This window comes from Letharia columbiana (genome assembly GCF_014066305.1).
Source record: "Letharia columbiana isolate WasteWater2 chromosome Unknown Sc0000026_s0, whole genome shotgun sequence".
Taxonomy (NCBI): domain Eukaryota; kingdom Fungi; phylum Ascomycota; class Lecanoromycetes; order Lecanorales; family Parmeliaceae; genus Letharia; species Letharia columbiana.
Genome location: NW_023501068.1, coordinates 1 through 25189, shown reverse-complemented (window position 1 = coordinate 25189; position 25189 = coordinate 1). Strand labels below are relative to the sequence as shown.

The 25189-nt window shown below is 51.3% G+C and overlaps 12 protein-coding genes across 12 annotated transcripts; 6 read left to right on the top strand and 6 right to left on the bottom strand.

The window, feature by feature from the left end:
- Positions 1-669: 669 nt before the first annotated feature.
- On the top strand, positions 670-1239 carry HO173_007736 (uncharacterized protein; the record flags this gene model as incomplete). Its single annotated transcript, XM_037309636.1, has 1 exon — positions 670-1239. The coding sequence occupies one exon, from the start codon at positions 670-672 to the stop codon at positions 1237-1239; it is 570 nt and encodes a 189-aa protein (XP_037163313.1).
- A 593-nt stretch (positions 1240-1832) lies between these two features.
- HO173_007735 (uncharacterized protein) lies at positions 1833-2441 on the bottom strand (the record flags this gene model as incomplete). Its single annotated transcript, XM_037309635.1, has 2 exons — positions 1833-2195; positions 2250-2441. The coding sequence occupies 2 exons, from the start codon at positions 2439-2441 to the stop codon at positions 1833-1835; spliced, it is 555 nt and encodes a 184-aa protein (XP_037163312.1).
- Positions 2442-3015: 574 nt separating this feature from the next.
- On the bottom strand, positions 3016-6303 carry HO173_007734 (uncharacterized protein; the record flags this gene model as incomplete). Its single annotated transcript, XM_037309634.1, has 3 exons — positions 3016-3372; positions 5366-5626; positions 5689-6303. The coding sequence occupies 3 exons, from the start codon at positions 6301-6303 to the stop codon at positions 3016-3018; spliced, it is 1233 nt and encodes a 410-aa protein (XP_037163311.1).
- A 1353-nt stretch (positions 6304-7656) lies between these two features.
- On the bottom strand, positions 7657-9391 carry HO173_007733 (uncharacterized protein; the record flags this gene model as incomplete). Its single annotated transcript, XM_037309633.1, has 4 exons — positions 7657-7935; positions 7998-8143; positions 8190-8968; positions 9042-9391. The coding sequence occupies 4 exons, from the start codon at positions 9389-9391 to the stop codon at positions 7657-7659; spliced, it is 1554 nt and encodes a 517-aa protein (XP_037163310.1).
- Positions 9392-10295: 904 nt separating this feature from the next.
- On the top strand, positions 10296-12181 carry HO173_007732 (uncharacterized protein; the record flags this gene model as incomplete). The annotated part of the gene is made up of 2 exons (XM_037309632.1): positions 10296-10723; positions 10792-12181. The coding sequence occupies 2 exons, from the start codon at positions 10296-10298 to the stop codon at positions 12179-12181; spliced, it is 1818 nt and encodes a 605-aa protein (XP_037163309.1).
- A 2845-nt stretch (positions 12182-15026) lies between these two features.
- HO173_007731 (uncharacterized protein) lies at positions 15027-16239 on the top strand (the record flags this gene model as incomplete). Its single annotated transcript, XM_037309631.1, has 2 exons — positions 15027-15090; positions 15146-16239. The coding sequence occupies 2 exons, from the start codon at positions 15027-15029 to the stop codon at positions 16237-16239; spliced, it is 1158 nt and encodes a 385-aa protein (XP_037163308.1).
- Positions 16240-17114: 875 nt separating this feature from the next.
- HO173_007730 (uncharacterized protein) lies at positions 17115-17852 on the top strand (the record flags this gene model as incomplete). The annotated part of the gene is made up of 1 exon (XM_037309630.1): positions 17115-17852. One exon carries the CDS (start codon positions 17115-17117, stop codon positions 17850-17852), a length of 738 nt encoding a protein of 245 aa, XP_037163307.1.
- A 132-nt stretch (positions 17853-17984) lies between these two features.
- On the top strand, positions 17985-18829 carry HO173_007729 (uncharacterized protein; the record flags this gene model as incomplete). Its single annotated transcript, XM_037309629.1, has 3 exons — positions 17985-18030; positions 18092-18352; positions 18582-18829. The coding sequence occupies 3 exons, from the start codon at positions 17985-17987 to the stop codon at positions 18827-18829; spliced, it is 555 nt and encodes a 184-aa protein (XP_037163306.1).
- A 199-nt stretch (positions 18830-19028) lies between these two features.
- Positions 19029-22246, bottom strand: HO173_007728 (uncharacterized protein; the record flags this gene model as incomplete). Its single annotated transcript, XM_037309628.1, has 2 exons — positions 19029-19535; positions 19889-22246. The coding sequence occupies 2 exons, from the start codon at positions 22244-22246 to the stop codon at positions 19029-19031; spliced, it is 2865 nt and encodes a 954-aa protein (XP_037163305.1).
- A 274-nt stretch (positions 22247-22520) lies between these two features.
- On the top strand, positions 22521-23399 carry HO173_007727 (uncharacterized protein; the record flags this gene model as incomplete). The annotated part of the gene is made up of 2 exons (XM_037309627.1): positions 22521-22586; positions 22644-23399. The coding sequence occupies 2 exons, from the start codon at positions 22521-22523 to the stop codon at positions 23397-23399; spliced, it is 822 nt and encodes a 273-aa protein (XP_037163304.1).
- Positions 23400-23580: 181 nt separating this feature from the next.
- Positions 23581-24264, bottom strand: HO173_007726 (uncharacterized protein; the record flags this gene model as incomplete). The annotated part of the gene is made up of 1 exon (XM_037309626.1): positions 23581-24264. The coding sequence occupies one exon, from the start codon at positions 24262-24264 to the stop codon at positions 23581-23583; it is 684 nt and encodes a 227-aa protein (XP_037163303.1).
- A 567-nt stretch (positions 24265-24831) lies between these two features.
- On the bottom strand, positions 24832-25032 carry HO173_007725 (uncharacterized protein; the record flags this gene model as incomplete). The annotated part of the gene is made up of 1 exon (XM_037309625.1): positions 24832-25032. The coding sequence occupies one exon, from the start codon at positions 25030-25032 to the stop codon at positions 24832-24834; it is 201 nt and encodes a 66-aa protein (XP_037163302.1).
- Positions 25033-25189: the final 157 nt, after the last annotated feature.

Genomic DNA, 25189 nt, shown 5'->3' with positions numbered 1-25189 from the left:
CCGTTAGAGCGGCAGGGTACATAAGCAGATCGTCTCGCAAACTAAGCAGACGCATCATCGAATTATGTTTTCAACCACAGTCTCCGTTCAAGACGCTCTAGAGAGTTGAGACTTGTGTATGACTGTTGCATTACTTTGTGAAATTTATACAAACCGCGCTAAGCGACGTACAAATTCTTCGGACGCGACATGGATTCCTCTCACTTTCAACAACAACCATGCAACAAACGACTCAAGCCAGTAAAAGCCTAACAAGAACGTAGAGGATTATGGCAATGACATGATCTTCGAGTCTCCAAGCCGCGTAGTCCCGGGCTCAAACCTCAAGTTCTCGTTCAGTCACTGTACATTGCTCAAGCGACGTCCTCACGAGCTTAGACCTAACAACCATCCGGTCCTGCAAAGCGAACAATGGCCGATCAGAACTCCTCCGACTGGAAATTCCATCCTCTCGCTTCCGGGTTTGATTGAAGAGGACCTTTCCGCTACTTCGATCTGCCCACGGAAATCCGCTGTCAGATCCTGGACTTGGCTTTAGCACCGGGGCATGTAGCTTTGAGCCTTTGCGTGGATAAAGAGTATCCGCGATGGAGTCCCCGCGTGGAGGCGCGCTTTCCGGAATGGACCCACGAGCCGCCGGCATGGGAGCTCCTTCAAGTCAGTCACAGAATGCAAGACGAAGCCGAAGCCGTACTCTGCTCGGGAAAGAACATCTTTTACCTACCCTTTGGCGCGATGGGACAATTCTATGACTGGGCGTACCGGACGATGAGAACCATACCCCCAGTCAAGAAGCTCGATTGCGCCTTCGATATGCGTGATGTTGCGGAGAACACGTCCGCTATGGTCCAACGGATGAAAGCTGAGAACAGGCTCGATGTCGTCGGGGACGACTTCGAGCGCCTTTCCAGGAGTGAGAAAGCGGAGCTTCTGCACCATGAGAGCATTGGAGACCTCTTATGTGTTTGGACGGACAAGATCCACGCTTTTAGTGTGCATGATCTCGACCTACTCCGCCTTGATCTGAGCAATTGCCGGTGCCTCTCAGGATGTTGCTGGCTTGGGCAAGAACTGCTAGAGAACCTGGATTTCGACCAGACTTATGCAGAGTATCCTCGGCGAATCGAAATCATTGGCGCTTTGAAGGAGGAAGAAGACTTGTGGAGAGCTGCAGTTGGACGAGGCAGTGACGTTCCCTTGGAACGCGTATTCTTCATAGATGCTCCGGAGCATGTCTGAGATCTTCAATGGAACATCATGTTCGCAACCCTAGTCAGTCCTGTCGCCTGGATCATGCTTTGGCCGTTCATGCGTAACTGGTACACCGTTTTGGGTGGGAGGGGCGAGGGGTGGGGACAGAGGTGGGCAATGGGACAGCGCTGACCTTTGCTAAGCTTGTTCAGAAAGGCTCAAGCGATCCTCGCCCACGAATCGCGTTTCGGTTTATGTGTTCCACTCTTCCCTGGGCCATTTCGTCGAAATATTGCGACTCAAGGATCCTGCTTGCCAACGAAGCCTTCTCGATCTAAGTCATGAAGCTGTCGAGCTGACCTCCTCTGACTTAAGAAATACTTTGAGCCCTATCTCCCATAATGAAAGTATGACATGCATTGCAGGTACTTCTTGGCGCACATACTGCGTTGACCATTTTGAGAGCAGCAATAGGTCTAGCTTCACGGTATCGGGGAAAACCATGCTAGCAATATCATCGATACGTTTGACATAGGAAGAAATGAGCTGGGTAACGTTCAGAGTATGAAGAGAGCCGAATTGCAGAGTCACTTGGATCTTCCACCTAGAAATATCCAAGCCTGGCGCATGGTTCCTACCTCTCAGGGGAAAGGTTTCGCTTTATACTGGATCCTTATCAAGTTGCACAAAGCATCTTTTGGTATACAAGGCGCTGGGTCCGACCGATCATGCCGAGCATTACAGAGAAAAATGTCGCCCGCCACAGCCTCCACTGGAACATAGATCTCCGTCATCTCACCGTTTTCACCCTCGTCGCAAGTGATGACCCATTTCGTAACACCCTTTTGACCTCCCAAATGGAAGGCGAGGAACATAGGCTCGGCTCTTCGCGCGGCGCTATTGTTGTGCTGAATTGGCTGCTGCCCTGCTTCCATATAATAGCATTCGTGGTGAAGGACAACGAACCCATCTTCGTTGTTAGCGGTCATGATTTTCTGAACAAGCTAATTTTACCGTCAGTTAGGCAAGACTGCTCATTCCGTGTAGTTGGACCTTACCCGATGGTTCGACAGATCTTGCACTGCGCCCTCCCAGCATTCCTCGACCATGGTCGCGTCTTTCAGGATGATATATCCTTGAAGCATCAGGGCTCTTAATGTCTTTTTCATATCCCCATCGTCATTGAGATTCACCTCGCAGGACGTTCTCTCGTCTGGCGTCTGTAGAGTGGCAAGTATTGGAGAACTCATCACTCAGTCTCGACTTGCTCGACGTTCTCGCAATTTCCAAAAGGGCCTTGTGGGATAGAAAAGAATATATACAGCATTCGGAGCTTCTCCGCAGATCAACGACTCGCACATCAGGTAGCGAGAATAGTGAATTGTATTCTCGTCTACTTATCGTGAAGATGATGACGCACGATGTCGTCCGAGACTTGGTTGGGGTCGGCGCTATCATTTCTCTCTTCAGCGATAATGACTTGAGATCCAACATTTTTATGATTCGATTGTAGCAAGTACCCAACGGAGCCGTGTATCAACCCGAACCACTGCGAAAATTGTGTCTGTAGGAATTTGCATGTTCTTCTCTGGTACATCATCTGCGGTTTCCGAGAGATACAGCAGTCCCACTCTCGGAGGGCTTTGAGAATCCTTTCGACAAATTGCTCTCCTCGTCAACGTCTGTGATGGAATGTTCTACCTACTCTTCAGACCGCGTGCCCTGTCTCTTAGTACTTCGTCACCCAACAAATCCCGCACAGCCTCAGATTCGAAACCGGTCATCAAACTCATCATCCTCCATTCAGCACACACACACCTCTCCTCATATCCGACGAAAGCTCAACCTAAACAGCACCAACTCCCTCCCCTCCGCCACAACCGTCGACGACGTGATCTCCTTCGCCGGGGAATACTCAAAGACGAGCTCCCACACCTTCTGCAGCACCTCCGCCGCCTGCACCCGCTCGATCCCGGCCGGCGCGTGCAGGGCGTAGAAGCCGACCTCGGCGTAGACGGCGCCCGCGATCTTCCCCACCGTCGTCGTCTCCTCGAGCACGTCGTGGGGGCCGCCGGCGTTCCGGATGACGCGCTGGATCGCGAGCAGGGCCTTCAGGATGTAGGCGGTGTACTTGGCGGCGAGGGAGTCGCCGTACGCGGTGATGGTGATGGCGAGGCCGTCCTTGATGGGGCGCCGGTAGGGGGGGGAGGGCCAGGGTTTGTCGTGTAGGGTCGGAGTGTGGGGGCGGAGTGCCGTAAAGGTTGTGGGGGGAGGGGGGGACGGGGGTGGGGGTGGGGATGGTAAGCGGAGGAGGGGGAGGGAGGAGTTGGACGGGGGGAGGAAGGCGAAGGAGAGGTGGGTGGGTACGAGAAGAAAGATGACGAGTAGAATCATGCTCGCTGCCCTTCCCTCTGTTCATACCATTACAGAGTCCCGGTCGAAAATTCGAGGGGTCGAGGGGCAAATACCGGGCGGGTAAAACGATCGCGTGCGCTGTTGCGGCTTTTTTTTCTTCCCAGAGCCGACAGGTCAGCATCGAGCACGCTCCGTTGCTTTGATACGCGTCACGAATGCGAAATTTTCACACTCGGACACCCGCCTCGTACACCCGAGCTTAGAAAAAAAAGGTAGATAGATACCTCTCTCCCATCCTACTCTCTAGAGAGGCGCTGGCCTCGTCACACGACACCCGCCTAGACGAACGCGGTGCGCACAGTGAGATGCTAGGCATATCTCTTACATCTTTTCCGAATACGAAGCCGCGAGCGCATGCACGATCGAGGATGAAATAGAGACCGCGAACCGATACAGATCAGCCGGAGAGAGCCCGCAATCAATTGATTCACTACGATGGGAAAGGAAGTCAGCCAGACACCGAAACGATTCCGCACTCGACTCGCCCGAGGGGGCCTGGTCGGGGGATAGGGGGTCAGTTGGGTCGCCTGTGTGCATGGTGGACGTGATTGCATTGCGGTTGGTGGGTGGATATCGATCAGTCAAGCTTTGCGCCAGCACTCGAGAGATGCAAGAGATGGGGGGTTTAGGTCGAGGTCGCGAGGTTCCATCCATCGTACATACATACATCCATCGTACCGGGACAAAACCCCCGCGGCGCGATACTAGTACTGCAGAGCTGGAGACGGGAACGCGGTCCGTGATCTGATGGATCCCCGAGGGGTCTGTTGGATGGTCCGTTGCCCGCCGTTCGGGTACTGTTTCGATCGCTCTGTGTTGATGTGAGTTGGGTTGACGGTGCTGACGTTGTGAGTGAGTTTGATCTTTCTGGCAAGCCACTTCCATGGCTGTCTGAAACCCTGCCGGTTGCTTCGGGATTGGTCTTTTTGGGCGATTGAGGCATGATGTGGTTTTGAAGTCATGTTGGTCTTGGATGTCGGAGATGGGAGGGGGAGGGGGGGGCGAGGTAGTAGGATGATGTGGACAAGGGTATGAAAAGTTGTGAATTAGCTGCTATCGGAGAAATTACTGCTACGCGAGCGAGCGTTTGTAGATTGTTCGTAGGAACGAGGGAAGTTCTGTTGTGGAGTGCGCCCAAACTGAAGCTTGGGCGGCAGTGCGATGTGGATTGTGTAGGGAGAATGGTATGCTGGGAGGTGCCGTTGTGAAAAGCTGCGGATATTGGGACTCTGAAGTATCCGATGATGAAAAGATGCGGGGCTAGAAACGAGGTTTGGAAGAGATGGAATTCTGGGTCGTGCTGAAAAGGAAGTGCACGGCTTTGACTTGGATAGATTGAAGGATGACATGACATGTAAAAGGGGGATCGGACCTCGAAAGGAAGTAGTTCTAAGCATTGTCCTTCGGTTTGCAGGCTCGCTTTGGAGCACTGCGAAAGAGACATCCGGAATAGGTGATCAGCCCCCCCCCCCGCGTGCCCGAACCAGAAGAAGACGCCATACATGTGGAATATACGACCGATCCGCCGGAATTGCTGGGGTTATGGACAGAATATCATACTCGAGATAGCAGATCCACTCCCTGACTTTCACGGAGAAGATGTGCTTCAAAAAGAAATCATCACTCCTTTTTTCGTCTGAAGCTTTTCACACGCGTTGCTCATCCCTCCAGTGCTCCGATTATACCGATCTACTTACCACCTCGCTACCTGAATGGACTACTTGGAGTTGACTCCTCGGTCACCAGAACATCATGCTACCGACGCTTGTCCCTCAGTCAAATTCGTAGTGCCAGAAATGAGCGTCGCGTTCGGCATTTCCTGCACAAGGGCAGATTGCGAGGTCGAATTATTCAGCAGTGCATTGAGCGCCCCGTTCTGTCCATTCCAGATGACTTTGGGTCTTGTCAACGGAGAAATCGGCCTACTGTTCGCAAGGAGCCTGGTGCGGATGATGCTAGGTACTGATCCCGGAGGGTGGGGGTCGGGTCCCGTCAATTCGTATGCGGCAAGTCCTGCAACCTGTAGGTCCTTGTTAAGACGATAATCTTTGAATTGGGCAGACGCACAAGGACGGTGCTTACCATTGCAGCGGCGAACGAAGTACCGCTTCTGACCGCTAAGCCTGGGGATGACGGTCCATTGGCACAAACGATACTCTCTCCTGGCGCCCAAACGATCTCTGACAAAGTCGCCGCGCCCTGCGAGAATCTCGCGATTGTCCCGTCTATTCTTACAGCCCCGGCGACTATCAAGGGATAGTCTGGTTCCAAGCCCCAAATCGCTGGAACCGTGTCCAATGCTGAAGAGCGTGCGGCGTTGTTGCCGGATCCAGTCACTACGACAACGTCCTGGGCGAAAAGCTCCTGGATGAGCTCATTCACCGATTTCCAGTTCCTCGGCAACACGGAACCAGCGCCGAATGTCTGTATCGACGTTGCGGGATAGACGACCACGGCTCTGCCCTGACGATCTTTCTCCATGGTATCGTCCAAGGCTGCGGCGAAAGCGAAGTTCACGTCCGCTAGCGTCGGTAAGGACTTCATCACGACCAACTGGGAGTTCTTCGAAACACCCGTTTTCCACCCAGCGGCTTTCGATGCTACGCATGACCCGTGTCCGGCTAGATTATCATCCGTGGTGCTGTCATGGACACCGTAGGCATAGTGCCACTCGTCGGACTCTGGCGGCCATGGCATCGATTTGAATTCCTAGAGGCATATTAGAGAATAATGCGGTGGTTGTCAAGATTGGGTTCTGGCATCGTTATCCTTATTGATACCATTTTCTATGATGTAAATGTACGACTCTATACCCCTGGCAATGTCGTATACGTAGCATGGCATTTTGCCAAGGACGGGAAGTCGTTTGCGAGGCGGCCAAGACACGAGATCTAAATCTTGAGGCGCGTCCCGTTGCCTTCGAAGAGGTAGTTTGAGCTCTGGAATCGCTTGATTTGACCCTGTGCTATTGGCAGTCATGAACACCGAGGTATGTTTAAAGCTTTCTCCAGAGTTCTAAGCGACTATCACGTTTTCCATAACGGCATCCACCTAGAGGCTGTCATTATAATTATGCTGAGTGTGAGACAGGGTACGCAGTCCTGGAATTTGCAAAATGGCCGTTGTTTGAGCTTCAAGGGCTTCGATGAACCAGAACTCCGTAGTTTGTCTGATGTGGCTCTTGTAAATTCGTACTCTGCTGCCGCCGAGTATCTTGACAAGTGCGTCATTGATGTGCGAGCATGCTAACACGGCCTTCTTATCAGCAGGATAGACGACATATTCGACCAAGCCATGGGCGAAATGCAGAATTCCCATCACTAATAAAAGGATAGATGCAGCCATTATTCCTTGCTCCCGTTTCTTGAGTAGCGGAGAACTGCGCTACTGTACGCAAGGACTTCCAATGGCTTTTGTCACGCTAAGAGATTTTTCAGCCATTCGATCAGAGGGAGCAGAGTTGAGGAGAGGGACGTTGTGGTAAAGATTGAGCTTGTCGAAGTCTCAGGGGACTTTCAATGCTGCTTAAATCAACCATGCGCTCAAGTCTTCGCGTCGGCGGCTGATGAAGCGGCACGATCCACGCCCTGGGTCTGTGTTCTTACAGGAGGAGCATCGCATAAACGATAGAATTGGATTTTGATCGTATCGCGCAAGATCGCATAGACACGCCCACACAAAGTCCTCTGCGGCACAGGGCAGCCTTCCTCGAGGTTGAGGAGGCCCGGCAAGCCACCAGTAAGGCAGCAAAATTATAACAAATCTCTAGGTTCATGGTCAGTATGTTTGTGGCAGGATGTCCCCACCGTTTTTGCCACAAAAGAAATCTGATGACTTCGGTGATTGAGAACAGCTGTGTTAGTGATCCGGCCCAAATGTCTTGGTAAGTGCGTTAGATTACATGCCTATCAAAGCGAAGAGCCAGTTTCTTGTATCCACGATTTTCGCGAGTCCCAATCAAAAATTGACTTACGACAGCAGCGATGCGCGTCAGGTGCATTCACAGCCTAGATTACCAAGGAGCAGCTTTGCTGAGCCTCAACGACATCTTCAGGATTCGCTCCCGGGATCTTTAGGCATACAAGATCCCTCCTCTTCCGTCAAGTCATCCATGTGCTGCTTCGCCCAAGGGCTTCTGAATCTTAACGCCCGTCCATATCTTTCAAGTATGAAAGGAATTGGGACCAGAAGTACGGCCAAGAATGCAAGAAGACTAGCAGCCCATTGATTTCCTAGAGAGCTAAACATCTGCTGTCCAAATAACGGAAAGCCAGCACCCGCTACGTTGCGGACAAGGCCGAGGCCTGCGAGTGCGGAGGCGCTGAAGACCTGAAGATGTCGGTCAGAAAATCCTTGTTGCCTATCGGGCCTCGAGGATGGAATTGACTTGCTTTGTATGAGTCTTCAGTGTAGTTGTACGTCATCAAGATCAAGGTATAGAAGGACCATCCCCATAGCGCGGATGCTATTATCGGGACAATCCAGTGTACGTTTTTGTAAGAAGTCCATGCGAACCAAAACAGCGATATAGGAAAGGCTGCTATTTTAGCAAGGGACAACTAGAACGTTAAACGATCACTCACTAATTCCGGCTATTCGACCCAACTGTACACGTGCCTCTGGCACGTTCTTACCGCCCACCTGCGCAATTCTCCGCTGGTAATATCGTTCTTGCCAGATATTTGTGATTGGGCCAATGCTGATGCCCACGACGATCCCGAGAAATGTAAGTCCAACACCAAGGACATCGAACCCATGGCCTCCCATCCCGAACACTAATGAGAAAGCACCATTGAAAAGGAAGCTGAGCCCATAGAGATAGCCATTGTATAACGCTCCAAAGAAAATGATGGCTTCTGTGAAGAGAAACCTGAACGGTCTCAAGAGCGCTGTCTTGAACAACTTCCGCGGTCCTCTCTGCTTCATCGAATCTGGGACTTCAATAGCATCTGTACCTCTTTGCTTTCTTTCACGGGCTGCACGCCGAAGAAGCAATACACTGTGTCTCGTCTCCTTCAGCGTCGCAGTCATGATCAACCAGAGGCCGCCACATATTCCGAGCAGAGCCCAGAAAATATCTCTCCAACCTTTGTACTGCGCAATGCAAGAGAAGAGGAAGTAGCCTAACGGAGACCCTACCGTAGCGGCCCACAAAAAAAGACTCATAGCTGGTCCTGTTTCGTGCGGTTCAAATATGTCCGCAATTGTTCCTCCGAAGTTGGCTATCGTCACAGCAGAGAACCATCCAGATAGGAATCGCAGGACTAGAAAGCCACCCAGATTGTGGACGAGGGCGGTACCGAGTACAAAGAACAGGAAGACGCCGTAGGAGATGATGTAAATAGGAGATCGTCCATAATACCTGCGCACAATCTTGTTCAGTAGGATTTCGGTGCATTGTTGTTGGTACGACAAGGGAATGGGAAATTTCATACTCGGACAGCGGCGCCAAAGTCATCGGCCCTAACGCAAACCCTAATACACACAGGCTCAATCCCAACGTTCCGACTTCACCTGACACCCCGAAGTCCTTGGCAAACTTCCCAGCTGCAGGCGAAAACCCAGACGCTGTGAAGCTGACGGTGAGATCAATGAGCGTGATCGCGATCACGATGGACCATTTCCGCCATGTCGGCCAGTTACGCGGATTTTCAGGGTCTCCCGGAGGAAAGCTGACGAGTTCGACATCTGTGCCATCTGCTCGTTGGACGACTTGGCGGGGTGCTATCCCAGGATCCGCGATGTTGCCTGAGGCGACGCTCTCTGGTGACGGATTGGACGACATTATTATGACTTTGAAAAGACATCAGACAAAGGAGTATGTTTCCTTCAGATTTGAGCTGAATCAATGGGTATGTATTGCTTTCTTCGCTGACGCTCGGTTGAAATACGTCAGTACTCTCTATACATTGGTGCCAATCACTGCATTGCGCTTAGATAGCACAGTCTTCCTCTCTCTTGCTGATATCGGAGAAGCACGATGGAATTTCGGTATGATAGAAAGGTTGAAAGATTTTCAAGTGAAAATGCGGCTGCCTCGAGTACGATAGATGTCATTTGAATGAGACAACATTGGAGGAAAGACACCTTTACGGTAAGAGGCATTGACGTGGATGATGGGTGATGGGAAAGTCATAGGGCTGAATCCTTATCTGCATTACGCTCACTCCGATAAGGATTTAGCGCGTGCAAATGTCTAGGCACCGATGCATGTTCCCCACCCTACCTATGTTGTATTCGTGCTAAATGTCTCTCGGCACAAACTGTTCTTGGACTCTCGCAAAGACATCACAAGTCAAAGAGGTTCAAATAATAGCTTGTAGAGCATCTGACGGCGCTATCTTATCTGTGGAGGTATTGGTTTCATGAGCCTAGGCCGGCAAGCAGCAGATCGGTACATTCTATCAACATCGTGAATATATATACATTATACACCCCGAAATCAACAGAACCTGGGATCGCCTCGGCTTCGGAAAGGCTCAATGCCAATCGTCATCTGCATCCTCCTAGCATATATGCCACTCTCCAAAACCGAAGCCTTGAGCCAATCCACAGAGAGGTCTTGAAGCCTGTCCACCATTGTACGCATACTTTGATCTATGTGCAGTATTTATGAGGCCGCTTTCTACGAATGAGCCCCTGCTTCAGTCTACGTTGAAAGGCCTGGACTCTTCAAGAGTCCAGACCTAATGGATCCACTCTCTGTATCAGCATCTATAATTGGTGTACTGGGAGCAGCAGCCAAAGTTTCGTCCGTGTTGATATCCTTTGTGCAAAGCACAAGGGCAGCCCCGAAGCTTGCTCAGGCAGTGCTTAACGAAGTCAACGGCCTAAGCGCTATTCTCACTCATTTACAAACCTACCTCCTGGGCGCCGCGAGCCTATCAAAATCACGAGCCTCCCTTATCCTGGTGGAACAAGTCATTGTGACCTTGACAGAGTGCGTGACTACCTTCTCCGAGCTCGAGGACGCCCTCGGTACCTCAAAAAATGACGCCGGAATGGGCACGCTTGACCGTGTGAGATGGGCCATGAAGGAATCGAAGATATCTGATGTACAGGGGAGACTACAGAGCAATAAAGCTTCGTTGACTCTGATGCTAACTATTCTGCAATGGTTTGCGATCCCTGTTCATGACCAAAGTTGTGGGATTCTTCTAAATACTCGTGTTGACCCCTGCATAGCAAGTCTATGGAAGAGGCAGAATCTGCAATGACACACTTGTGTGACCTTGTGCAGCAGGTACTGGCAAGTAACCAAGAGATGAGCCTGCGTCTTAGGAATTTGGACGATAAAACTACGGACACAGCTACACCAACAGCAGCGAAAGTCGACGACGATGCCAGCACGACATCGAGTAGGACAGCCACTCCTCCTTTGGTCAACTTACCGCAAGGGATGCAGCGAAATCAATTCGGTTTCGCATTTGAAGAAGATCTGCTGGCATCTCGTGTATATCGCAAACCCCTGTTTAGTGACTCTGGGGAGTCGCTCGTGACGTCTGCTGCTAGGACGACGGCCTCATCTATATTATCTGCGCTTAGTCTGACTGATGTCTCCAATATCTCAGTCCTGGCAGTACCAATCTATGCCCACGAGATCAGTAACAGTCGCCGGTATACATTTGGAGATTTCGATCCGGAACCTCTAGAAAACTGGGGACAGCGCCCAACTACCCGGTCAGTCGCTGCGATACCGAAGCCTAATAAATGGGATGGGTTTGCTTCTGCGGTTTGGCGTCAACGGCGAAAGAAAATCTCCAAGCCGGAGATCTCGTCGAAGCCAGAGATTCACATATTGGGTGTCTCGCTGTACGAGAGTATTAAATTTGCCAATGTTGCTATTTCCTTCACCAATGTGACAGGCGAGACTTACGTATATGGCTACGTCCCGACATTCGTGGGTAAGATTGGAGTTTTCCTCAAGGAAGAAGGTATGTTCTCCACTCGCCCTTTGCCTGCCCTAGAATTTGCCGCGGCTACCACTCTGCTTTCTATTCAAAGGGTCCGATTGGGTGTTGATAATTTTTATCTAGCAACCGACGTGGAGGATATCTTTTGCGTTAGCGGTTCTGCACTCCGTTTGCAGAAGCTTGAGGCCGCCTTCAACGAGCCACCACTTTATGGGAAAGGCTTTGACTGGAGCGGATACACAGTACACGATGCGGCGGCAATCCTACTAAGATATCTTCTGCGGCTTCCGGAGTCAATCATCCCAGTCGAGATGTATGAAGCTTTCCAAGATCCGCTAAAACCACATCAAGGAGGTCCTTCCACGTTACCCTTCAACCAGGAATCGTCGATCTCTGAATATCAAAAGCAAATCACACTTCTGCCTCCTCTATCGCGACAGCTACTCCTGTATCTGTTGGATCTCCTGGCCGTCTTCGCCTCAAAAGCGGAAATCAACAAGATGACCTCGGCGCGCCTTGCTGCAGTCTTTCAACCCACAATCCTTTCGCCCGTGGAGGCCGGTGATGGCTTTATTGAAGAAGAAAAGTCCCTTCGGCTCAGTCAGGATGTGCTCGTCTTCTTGCTAGAGAATCAAGACAGTTTCTTACTTGGCATGTCTTGAGCATCGGCCGTCATGCGCGCCTAGACTTCTTGCGAGGGGAGGCGAGTTCAATCCTTTCGTTGTTTTACATCGTCTGTCGTTACATTGGAAAATTATTCATGTTTTCGAGGTGGTCATCCGCGCCAGCTTGTTTGCTTTCTTGAACAGATTTGTGCTTCTGGTACGAGCCTTTTCTCGAAGTAGCCGTTCACGTTTCAATACCACTTTATCAATACGATACTGTTGCGCGTTTTGGTGAGGAAATCGACCGGTGTCCGGCTTCTATTGGAAAGGTCTCGTTCGGCAGCTGGACCGGTGAGACTGCGAATGGTCTGGATGTATTGAAACAGGGCATCTGCTGGTGACATTTCGGGCTCGCTGTGGGAAACAAAACCGTCTTTCCAATATCTTCGCAATGGCACTGTCGTGTACTGCAAGGATCGCGCGCTGTGTACTGTAGCAGTGGTTTTTGTATCATGTGCCCTTGTCATCTTGGCCGGCCAATCGCTCTCTAATCGATGTTTGAAGTAGATAGACTAGCGCAGGATACTTGAACAAAGTGCTCGCTCAAGACCGAGCCTGGCGTTCCCTCTGATACTGTGTGTTTTTCAAGCGCATGCAGGATAACTTTCTTTCCTGAGCTGACTCCATGTGACGGACCTTTTTCCAGCAATCGTTGTGGAAGAACTAGAGTAAGCGGTTAGAGATTTGATATGTGTCTATTCCGGGGAACGGAGATCAATTGCAGGGTTCTGGACCTCGAAGTGTGTGAACTGAAGAGCTGCTGCGGTGTGTTTTGTAGATAGAGAAAGTTCATCCCTTGTGAGGAAGCACGTTACGGAATCGTGCGAAGGTTTGAACCGTGGGAAGTGGGGGATTGGGCGAATGCGCGGATTCGCGGTATTGTAAAGCTCGAGCGAGCAAACTTGAAGTGCAGAATGACCTTGATGTCGTAACCAAACATGGCGCCCAACAGAGCATCGAATCGAAAAGTGAACTGTAACGTGGCGCTGACGTTTGGGGATCTGCTTGACATGGCAGTTTCTGTCTGAGAATTTTCGCTTGTTGATGTTGTGCTGGTTGTTGAACTCGTTGAAGTCGTCGTTGTTTCACCGTCGTCGTCATTTTCCCCTTCTTCTTTTGACCTTGTGGGCATCTTGGGCTACCTCTTCAAGATCCGAAACCTGTGTGGACGATATTTGAGTCAAGTCTGTCTTAAGTCTCAGGAGTCGAAGAATCATACATACCAGCTCTTCAGCATCTTTGCCCTTCATCACGGGCCGTAGACGCATCAAAGGCATCAGCGGCTGAAGAGGCGTTTGTTAGGATGCTGATCGATACGGAAAATTCTCTCCTCAGTGGACTACTGCTGTGGGAATGATGGAACAGATCTAATGCAACTATGGATGATTCGTTACCATGCAGGTGTAGAGTGCCTGTGATTGTGGTAACGTACAATTCAACGAACCGAGAGTGAGCTAGCCAATCCTGCTCCATCCTGATCCCGCTTCCGGGCTGGAGAGGCCATTTCCCCGTGTTGGGCCAAGTGCCCGGCCTCTTCACGGACTCCACATCTGCCCCGGAGAAAGTCTGCCAGCTCTGTAGAGCGCAGCTAGTCTTGGCGTTCATTCCACCATTGATAACCGTTGCGGCGGGAATTCATCGCCGCTGAACGCCACGCCCTCTGCAAAGAGTCGTCCTGGTATGATATCCAGAGACAGCCGCGGGGTCGTCGACTGCACTGTTGTAGGATTTCTGGGGGGGGGTTTCTGCCAGCTAATATGATTTTGAAGTTCGACCAAGATATGTCAGAGAGCACATTGACATTTCCGCCACCCCTCGCTATAGTTCGCACGTTCTCTCCGGCTTGTTTACCATTTGACACTGCGTTTGAATACCCGTCATGATGGACACACCCACAGGCGACTTCACGACGTCTGTCTTCGTGGGCCTCATCCGGGTCAAAATAGGATATCTGAGCCTGACTTAGGCCGCCGTTTCCGAAACGAGGTTGGGAACAAGGGACAGGCGCTGCAACGCTAAACGTGGATCCTAGAGACCACACATAGATATAGTTTCCCGAGATCTCGGGATCAGTGGTAAGAGTCTGAGCAAATTGTGCAAGAGCTTGCGTAGCCGAGCTTGCGGCGACCAAAAGGCTGAAGATAGTAGTCTTCGTTCTGAAAGTGATGAAAGAAACAGTCTAGCCAGGAAGAAGACAGTGCGATGATTCAGAAAGCAAGGATGGAGCAAAAACTTTACGGGAGACATAGTGCTCGACTGATATAACTTGCAATACTGGATGTAGGGCGGCCATAAACATTCAGGAAAGCTTATAGGCAGATCTTCTGCACAGATGAAACGTTGTGGGGTCTTTTGCAGCGGTTCTGTCACCAACGTATCAGGAGGAACCATCTGACGCTGAGTTTGGCCGTCTTAGGTGAGGCGTGTTAAATGACCCGTGCGAGGTTGCATCTAAGGTTCTTCGGTGACCAACAATGCTTCATCAAAGCTTTCCCGCAAAAGTAGATCGTACGACCAGGCTGCGGCACGAGTCAAAGAAATCGCTTCAACGCTTTCAAGATTGACAGAAAGGCAACAAGCCAGAAGGCACAAAGTTAGCTAAGATGTCTCGATTAAGGAACAAGAATGAAATGGGTTACTAGGATGGGAAGCCACTATGAGTTCGACAGCTTGTAAGGTCAGTGAAAGGAAGAGAGAGAAGATGAGACTGAATGGTGCAGAGTCTCCAGCCTAACCTATCCAAGCGCCAAGACCAAATCACGTGCCTTTCCGCAGCCTGGTGCCAGAGTCCAGAATAGAGGAGCCGGTGAAAACGCCCAAGAGGCTGTCCCCACCCACCTTCATGGCAACCTCTCCACCACCCTTAACCGGCCTTCGAGTCATTGAGCTCGCCGGTTTGGCTCCAGGTACTTGCCAACTATCCAGTATCATCACCAACCTCCTTTCTAACCGCGCCCCAAGGCCCTTTTGCCTGCCTTCTCCTCGCCGATTATGGCGCCTCTGTTCTCCGCATTGATCGGGCTCACCCTCAAGCTCATACCCTGAACCCTCCACCTCCAACGTCTGATTCTCTTAGTCGCCACAAGTCCTCGATAGCTTTAGACCTCAAATCCCCCAACGGCCTTGCCCTTCTCAGATCCCTACTGAATCATGCCGATATCCTCATCGACCCATTTCGCCCAGGAGTGCTGGAGTCAATTGGTCTCCATCCAAAGGATTTGCTCATCGTGAACCCTCGCCTCATCATTGCCCGCCTCACTGGCTTCCGCCGAGATGGCCCCTACGCACCAATGGCTGGACACGACATCAATTACCTCGCCGTCTCGGGCCTCCTCTCCCAACTCGGACGAGCCAATGCGCCACCCTCTTTTCCCGCCAATATAATTGCAGATTTCGCAGGTGGAGGACTGATGTGCGCCTTTGGTATCCTAGCTGCGTTGGTGAGTCGGACGCAGACGGGAAAGGGCCAGATAGTGGAAGCAAATATGGTGGATGGTAGTGCCTACTTGGGAACATTCTCTAGATTTCTGACAAAAACACCGCTGGGGGATAGGCCAAGGGGAGAGAATATGTTGGATGGTGGATGTCCGTGGTACGAGGTCTATGAATGTAAGAATGGAGGTTACATGGCTGTGGGGGCTCTGGAGGATAGTTTTTTCGGGGAATTTCTGAAGGGACTGAACATCGAACAAGAGCTCCTGGCTACGCGAAACGACCGCACTACGTGGCCAACCCTCAGGAAAACTTTCCGTGAACGCTTCTTGGAGAATACACGGCAAGAATGGGAGCTCCTTTTTGCGGGAAAAGATGCATGTTGCACACCCGTACTCTCACAAATTGAGCTCGAGGAGCAAGGGTATGAGCAGAGATCTGCGGTTGGCCTCATGGGATCACCGGGTCTGCTCATACCTCAAACAGAGGCATGGAGTAGTCCCAACCTCTCGCCTGGGGCCGGTGGTGAAGAGGTCTTGAAAGGTTGGACAGGCTGGAAGAGAGGGAAAGAATACCAGGTGGAAAATGGTGGATTGGTCAAAATCGAAGCTTCTAAGCTTTGAGACTTGGTGCGGCGTAATATCGCACAAAGCTCGGCTGATGAAGGTAGGACTGATCTCTGCCATCTATGTGGGTCTTGATACGCCCTTGAGATTGTAATCTCTGTCTGCTCTTGTAGATTCTTGGTAAGCCAACGAAGACATTCCAGGCAAGTTGCCAGAAGAAGTGGCAGTCCTAGGTATGGGAATTAGCCAGATTTGACGCATTCATGGGTAAAAAGGCAAGAAAATCTAACGGTCGTACAGAAACAGTCCAAACAGATTTATTCATGGCTCATAATCCTCGTACTTCGTGCTCATATGGTCAATGTTCAAGACTTCGCTACGACTGCAACTGCCACTTTCTCTGGCAGTGCGCCCGATGGACTGATGGTAGCATCGTTCCGCATCGATGCCTGTGGAGCAGCAGCTGAGGCCGTGCTTACCCACCCACACGGCCTGAATTTGCGAGCCAAATCCAGAATCTCGAACCGCAAAGTACCACCGGATCGCCACTCAACCACGGAGTTAGCGGCAAAAAGTCATCCCTAACTGAAATCATGTCCAGTGCCCACACCGTGTCAGTAGGTGATCTGACAAGAAAGCCGGTTATTCTAGACGACAAAGCGGTTAATGCGCCTTCGAGGCTGCTAATCACTGCTATGACTCTCTATTGGAACCGCCACGTTTGCGTGTACTGAGTGGCGTAGTCTTTGCTTGATGCTACTCTCTCTCCACAATGTCCTCCAATTTCCAATACTCTTCAGGTCTTATAAATTCCCGACCCCGTATCCAATCCCAGCTTCATGTTATCGTCGAGTTATTGACAAGCAGTATACAATTGGTAAATACAGTCAACACAAACTCAAAGAATAAATGCTCTCTGCCTATTTAGAGCTATGGAAGCCTTGGTAGTCATTGGTATCATTGCCAACTTCGCGGGGATCGTCAGCCTAGCAATACAGCTCGCTGAATTATTGAAAAAAGCAATCGACAATGCGAGGACCGCCGACGAAAAGGTTCAGCACATCGCCGCCGAGCTCCGAAAACTTGCCCGCGGTCTGACAGCACTGCAGACACTATTGGATGAAGACCTGAAAGCTTCAGGTGACCGCCTTTTCACCGACGAGGACTGTCGCAATATCCATCGTATTGTCCAGCAGTGTGACACAATCTTCCGTCCTATCGTCGTTTCATTTGCAAAGATGGGACGAGTGGCCTTGCCTGATGCCGTTGACGAAAGCGGCGGTACTGCGGTTATTCTTCACAACACTCTCACTTTCGAATTCTCCATGCTTGGACGCTTAATGTGGCACTTCAAATCACGGGAGATCCTGCAGTCTGTCGCGGACTTGAACGAGTTGAAGGCCAGTCTTATGCTCATCATCACCAAAGCAGAAGAGTCAAGGCAGAATAGAAGGAGGGAGAAGGAGATGGGCAGGGCAGCTTGGAAGAAATGGAAGTGGGTGGTCTCTCTTCGACAACGGTGGAAGTCTTCCGCACTGCGCCACCACCATCAATCGACTACGCATCTGGAGGAGGCAAAGCAGCAATTGTGTATCGATGCAGCGCCTGCCAAGGACCTTTCGCTCTGGCGCCACGAGAATCGCAGTCATCATTTGTATTTGGAAGGATAAGTGGCTTCTTCCGATGAGTAGTCCAAAAGCAGGGTCTAATTACCAGCATATACTTCATTGTTATTGACAGTCATCCAACGCTATGCATCTTTTCAAGCCTCCACCAACAAATACAACTCGCACCCTAACAAAATGCCCATCCCAACCGAAGTAGTAGACTCCCTGCCTCGTCCACAATGTACAAGTCTTTGTTCTCACCACCTCAGCATCTACTCCAACCTGACGTCCTTCTCTCCCAGTTCATAAACCACCGCTAAAACCACAGCCGGACCTCCAACAAGCCTACGCAGACTACGACACCGGCACCATCACCCGCGATGAGCTCGTCAAAGCGCAGGACGAAGCCGCCGAAGACTCCGTGGCCAAGATGTCGCAGACGGCCGAGACCCTCGTGACAGACGGCGAGCAGCGCGCCAGCTCGTTCGCGACCTGCCCAATCGTTGACACGCTGGGTGGGACATGGTTGGCGGATAATTTGGCGGGCAGACGGGCAGTATTTCGTACGTTTCCCCTGTCCTGGATTCTTCTCGGTTCTTTATTGGAGCAAGGGTGCATGGCAGGCACGATGTCGGAAGAAGAAAAAGGGCAACCTGGGGCGTCGAAATCCCTTACTTTGTTACCACATCGGTGTTGGGCGTCAACCCGGAAAACCTTCTGTCGTTCATAACAATGATAATCACGATGTGTTCCCGGAGAGCATACAGTTGAAGCAAAGATATTTCCGTCTAGGTCGCTTTTATCGAGGCCTTTTGGCTCTTCCACCTCTTCGACTGCCAACTTTTCAGTCACCTCGCCTGACCGGTACTGTTACCGTATCGCTAAGAATCCGTCCATGGACACCGGCGATCTTCGACGACGGCCATCACCGGCAGTTGCCCCGTCTCAGAAGCGGACCTCTGAGGTACTCTACCAAAACCGACGCGTATGAGAATTTCGAGAAATCGTCTCCGCACGCAAAGGGCCGTGGCATGGAGTAGGCCGTCATAGCGCCGAGTATGCTGTACTTGTTGGATCCGTTGAACGGGACGGGACGGTGGAGGGGTATCCGAGGGAGAGATCCGTGAAGGATTTGGTTGAGGGGTGCGAGAAGGACATCAGGGGGTCACTTTGAAACTGGGGCGAAGAGGGTCTCGATGGACTTCGCCGAGGCTGAGTGATCTACCTCACTCTCGCCGCTTATCCATGCGAATGAAAAACAATGGCTAATCGCGTGACGACCAAAGGCCATCTGGCGTCCAAAAACGACCCCCGCAACCCCTGGACCGGCGCCTCGTTGCTCTTCGCACTTTCATCGACCTCAAGGACTGCGTCCTGGCCCGCTTCTCCGCCCCCGAACGCGCCAACATCGGCATCCACACCCGCCCCGGCGGCGACTGCGACCCCGTCCGTTCCCACGAGGTCCCCTACCGCAACCTCCTCCCCTCCCTCTTCGCCATGGACGCCGGCTACTTCCTCATCCAGCTCGCGTCCGGGAAGGATAAACCGAGCATCTGCAAGCACATCGGACGATCCATCCGTCGCGATGCCGAGGGCGTGAAACAAGTTGCGTTCATTGGGGTGGGGTGACGAACCCGCTGAATCCGGAGGTGGAGAGTCCGGAGCAGGTGGCGGGGGATTTGGAGGAGGCGAGTAGGTGGATCGAAAAGGATCAGTTGGGGGCGACGGATGATTGTGGATTTGGTCCTTTTAGTATTGATGCGAAGCCGAAGCGTGGGAGTCCGGACTATGCGAGGGAGGTGGCGATGAGGAAGATTAGGGCGAAGGTTGAGGGGGCGAGGATGGCGAGTGAAGAGTTGGGTATTTGGTGGTTGAGAAGACGAGGAGCTTTGTAGCGTCGTGGGAACGAAGTTTTTTCCATGGACTGAGCTGAAGATTATGGCTTGAGGAAGTTCGTGGTTCGGTCATAGGCAGGTGTCTTGAGTGTTTAATCAACGTATGCTCAAGAGGTGTCTTAAAAGCAGAATAGATTCCTCCGAAACGTTTCACGCAGATTTTTGGATTTGGATCTGCTACATTGCACATCGTCACTTCGTCACGAACCTATACCGATACGGTTGCTCTCGGTCCATTGACCCTTTCGCACCCTCTTCTTCCCTTCCCCATCCCCACATCAGCGCCTTACCCATCTTCTCTCGTTCTCGGAATAGGATTTGCACCCTCCGTCTCCATTCTCTCTCTCTGTCCTCCACCGCCTCTGCAAAACGTGCTTCTAGCTCAGCGTTGACGATGGCGTTCGTTTTCTGTGCATCTTCAGCTGCCTGCTGCGCTTCCTCTGCCTCTGCTTTAGAGGCTATGAGTGCAGCATTAGCCTTTTCGAGTTTCGTATTCAACACACGAACAGCAGAACGAAGTTCGTTCTCCATAGACGGATCAGCCAGCTTAGAGGGTTCAGTCTGTTGGTTTTGAAGTGTTTCAATCCGCTGGTTCAGGGAGACTACCTCTTCGCTGTGAGCGTTTGTGAGACGTGCTTCGCGCTTCTGCATGCCTTCACCAGCCTTCAGAAGGGCGGAGCGCAGAGTCCGTAGCTCTTTGGCGTGCGTGGCTTTCAGCGAAGAAAGCATGCTCTCATGTTGCTCGATTCTTTTGAGGGCATTTTTGTGAGATGCTTCGTCAATGTTGTTGGCCTCCATATGTTCGGCTCCAGGGTAACCACGCTTCTCATTGACCGGCTCTGCGGTTGCTTCATTAACGTCTTGGCTGTTGATGCGTTCTTCCAAGTCCGCGATGTCCCGGGCCTGCCGTTCATTTTGCTGCACTAGACGGTCATTCTCATGTTCTACTGTCTCAACGATACGTCGTGTCTCTGCAAGCTGCTCGTGCGCATGGTCGAGTTCCATCTTCATGGCTTTGAGATCGCTTTTGAGCGTTCGCAGTTCTTGGTCCTTTTGGTCGATGCTCTCAGTCAGCGAGGCCGCTTCGTTGCCGCGGTGGATGGACTCTTTTCGCTCAAGCGCAATCTCTTTGTTCTTGGTCTCGAGGTCTGCGCGCAGGCTTTTGACGGTAGCCGCGTTGGCTTCCTGGATTAATGGTATTTGATTCTGGTACCGTCTCGTCTCATCTCGGGCCGCCTGTAGCTGTTCTTCAAGAGCCTTAATCCTGTCGTCTGCTGCATTCCTAGAGGCCTTAGCGTCTTGGTGCTCTTTTAAATCCTCTCGAGCCGCATGTAGCTGTGCTTCAAGAGCCTTGATCATGTCGTTGGCTGCGATTTTATTGGTCTCCGCGTCTGCTTTGACAGCGGCCAACTCTTGGATTGCGGGCTCGAACTTCGCCCTCAGTGACGCCACTTTGGGAGTATTAGGGGCGGTCAGTTCTTGTTCCTTGAGTCTGAGCTGCTCCTTCCAATGATCCCTTAGCTGTGAGTGCTGCTTTTTCAGCAACTCTTCCTCGGCTTGATGACGCTCTAGTAATTCCACTCTGTCATTTCTGAGTAATTCGTTTTCTTGCTCGATTTCGTGATACGCCAAGCGACGCTCCTCATCTTCAACGCGCATTCTCTCCACTTCCGCCTGCAGCGCCGAGATGCGCTCAAATACTTCCTCTGCAGCCTGGTCCTGGAGCATCTCGGTATTCATCCGGGACAGTGGAGGAGCTTGAAGTCTAGCTTCCTCTTGCACACCTTCTTCAATGATGGCATGATTCTTCAATGGTGCAGGCGTAGATGTTCCAAGCGGCTCAAATACACTCTCTTCGGGTGGCCCCCAGTCTACTCTGACTTCCTGGGTATAGTCCTGCGGATCTTCGTTCGCCTCGTCACCCTCGTCAAGGGTTTCGTCACGTTGCTCCTTCTTCCATTTTTCGCCACCTCTCATCCACTTCTCCATATTCACGGTGAAATCTTCGGGCCCTTCATCCTCACTACTAACCTCGTCCCTCTCTTTCTCCACGTCTCCGACCACCATACTACTTGGCTTATCTCCCAGGCCTCCTAAATCAATCGTGTAGTCACCCAATAGATCCTCTGCCTCCTCCTCGTCGGTTTTTCCCTGCTGCGTCTGAGCTGCTGGCTCTTGAGGCTGCTTAGGTTTTTGCTCATTATCACTTCGATCTCGCTGAAATGCCTGTTCGAATCCCACTGGAGGTGCCGCCGTTTCTTTCTTCCCCAACTGCGCAAGATCGATTGTGTAATTCTCCATACTGAAGTCTCCTAAGCTTCCATCACTCGAATGCGACGCAGACGATGCGACTGAGCGCGTGCGTCGCCGATGCCGGGATGACCCCAGACGCCCCTTCTTCAACAGCGAAGAGCGACGAAAGGCGCCAGATGCCGATGTGGGTCGAGGGAAAGGGAGAGTCGAGCTGAAGGAAGGAGTTGAGAATATTGAGGAGGGGAGGAGTTGGGATTGAACGTGTTGGGCGGGACGGGGCGATGGAGAGGGCGAGGCGATCTCGGACATTTTGGTAACGAGGTTGGGGTCGTCAAATGTCAGATAATGAAGATGGGCATCGCAGAATGATCTTGTACAAGTGAGACAGCGGTGTGCAACATATGAGAACCGTCACTTCGTGTTGTTTACATTTGTGGATTTCAGCCCTACAAAAATACCCGCGATATCTTGCCGCAGCTAATGCCGCTAGTTGTATTGATAGTTTTGGAGATATCTCAGTGGATTGACCATTTTTTTCTAGGCGAATTCTAAGGATCATGCGTACGAGGGTTAAACTGAGTGTATGATGGACGTCCCAATCGCAGCCAACATTCTCGGCACCATTGGTGCCATCTGCTGGTCCGTTCAGGTACCAACGTCCTGCAATCGCAGCATGCCCCAGCAAGACAATGACAAACCGCCCTAGCTGATACCCCAAATCATCATCAACTACCGCCGCCATCATACCACAGGTCTGCAACCCTCCATGATGCTCCTCTGGGCCTCAGCGGGGGTACCGTTAGGCGTCTACAACATAACCGAAAGCTTCAACATCGCGCTACGGATACAGGCTCAGATCTTGACGTTTTTAAGCTTACTGACATGGAGCCAATGCTACTATTACGGGAAGCACTGGAGCCTTATAAAGTGCGCAGTCATTTTGGTAGGGATGTGTACTTTGATGGGAGGGATCGAAGTTGCTTTAATATTTGCATTGAAGGCAGCGATTAAAAGGCATGTAACATGGCCCACGACGTTGATGGCTGTACTTGCAGCAGTCTTGCTTGCCGCGGGTGTTCTTCGCCACTATTGGGACATCTACACGCACCGTACTGTGCGAGGTATCAGCTTCATTTTCGTGGGTATCGATGCTGCGGGCGATTTATTTTCTCTTGTATCCGTGTTTTTTCAGACGGAACTCAACGTCCTTGGGATGGCCATCTATGGCACAGAGTTAGCTCTTTGGACCGGTGTCTTCATCTGCGGCGGGTACTTCAATCTGCTGCCGTGGGTCAAGGCGAGGGTTAGCACTCGGAGGCAACGCATGGAGAATGAGCGGCAAACCCAGAGCCAGCAAGAAGAGAGGGGAACTATTGCTTTGCATGAAATGCCTTCGTCAACATCGGTGTTCATGACGCCGTCGTCTGGGCTGGTGGAACGAACGGCCACAGGCAACAGATGACTTTGAATACAATCATATATCGAATACTAGAGGCCCAGCTCGTGAAGGAATTTCTTTGCTCTTTCCTTTGACCGATCTACTCTTCCGCCCAAATTCCTCGATTCTTCCAACTAACTTTGCCTACCAAAGAGGCAAATACTCTGCCCACAGCCTCTCTTTTGAATATCACAATAAGCATTGATTAGGACTTGACGACAGCGTCCGCTAAATGTTTGCCTGGCTCGAATCTCAGGTAATGATCCGGCGGGTTCTGTCTCAGCTCTGCAACTCCAAACGCCGACTCCAGTCCATTCCGCAATACGTCGTACATAGGCAACATCATGGGACACGAGGTATCCGAATCTGTGCATGTGTTGCCTGTATTCGTCTTTGGTGCATGGTGATTGTGCGGCCGCCCCAAAGCCTTCAGTCCAACTCGGATCTCCACGGTCTCAAAACCAGCAAGAGTCTTCAATGGTTCAAAGTCGCTGTCTCTAAAGGGTACAGGCAACCAGGGCACACCTGGGCACCATCCAAAGAAGACACGGCACAGTCCTCGACTAATGAGCGGGTCCCAGCTGAGCGCCTCAATGTCGCCTTCCTTTCGTTTTTCGGGCTCGAAGAGTGCCCAATAGACGTCGAGATTCTGGATCTTCTCTTTTATGTGCTGAAGAGGTGGTCTAGTTATAGGGTGCTTTGTGTATAAAGAAGGATGATGGACGTTGACGAAAATTCGGTAGGTGGCTTCTTCGTAGAAGAACGGGGAAACTTCGCTATTGATGGAGCGGGAGGTCCTCAGCAAGGTCATCTTGTCAGAGAGTGGGGTTTTGCTGTATATATTGTTCCGCAGTTCTCCAGGGAGGTCTCGAAGTCTGAAGGGTGCCATAGTTGGCTGCTGGATGTGAAACGGTCTGGCAGGCGGGAAACTATGCATTGACTAAGATACTGATTATAGCGGTTCGAATCTCATGATAAAAATTTGGTAATAATGGAATATATATATGAGAATTCATTGAGCAGGTTTGCACGCCACGTTTAGCCGCATAGCAGCGTGGCTTGCAGGAAGACCAGCAAATCAGTGATATAGGTAAAGTGCATAAAGAAAACGTCAATTCATGTAAAACGGTTTTGATGATGGGCCCTAAAAGTAGCATGTGCTGCAAAAGTGCTGCGCGGTAGATGCCCCTCGGTCTCGGACTGCTTCAGAGAGGAACGGACAAGGGTTTGGAGATGGAACGTTTGGCTTATAAGCCTTAATGATAGTGGCTCAATGTACAATGGTGACTGTGCTCAAGCACTTGTCGTTCTCTGTGCGCGCTCATTGGTATCGAAGGGATCTAGACTCGAGAAAGGCTGCTTGGCATATTGAACTTATTACGGCTATTCTGAGCGGGTGACAAACGGTGAACGTCAGGTTGAATGTCAATGCGCCCTTGCGTGACATTACCATTGGTCAGCCAGGCTCGGTCTTTCCATTGCTTTGAGTATCTTCCGTAAGCACCGGTCCTATGTGGCCAGCAACCTTCGCCCGTTTCCTCACCAGCCCTCCAGAGAGCGTAGTGATGCCAGACCCTTTGGACCTTGCCTCGACTGCTCCCCCATTCATCTCCTCAGCTGGTCGCTTCTTCTTCCTTATCAGTCCTGCATTCAGCATCGCCGGCTTCGCATCTGTGATGGGATCTCTTTTCGCTAATGTGGTTTTCTTTCCCACCACATGCCGTCCCCAAGTCTTCAATCCAGCCCTTTTGGCGACGTCGCTGATCCATTTCCCGGTACTGTCTCTCCCAACTTTTTCATCGGCGTAGTCGAGC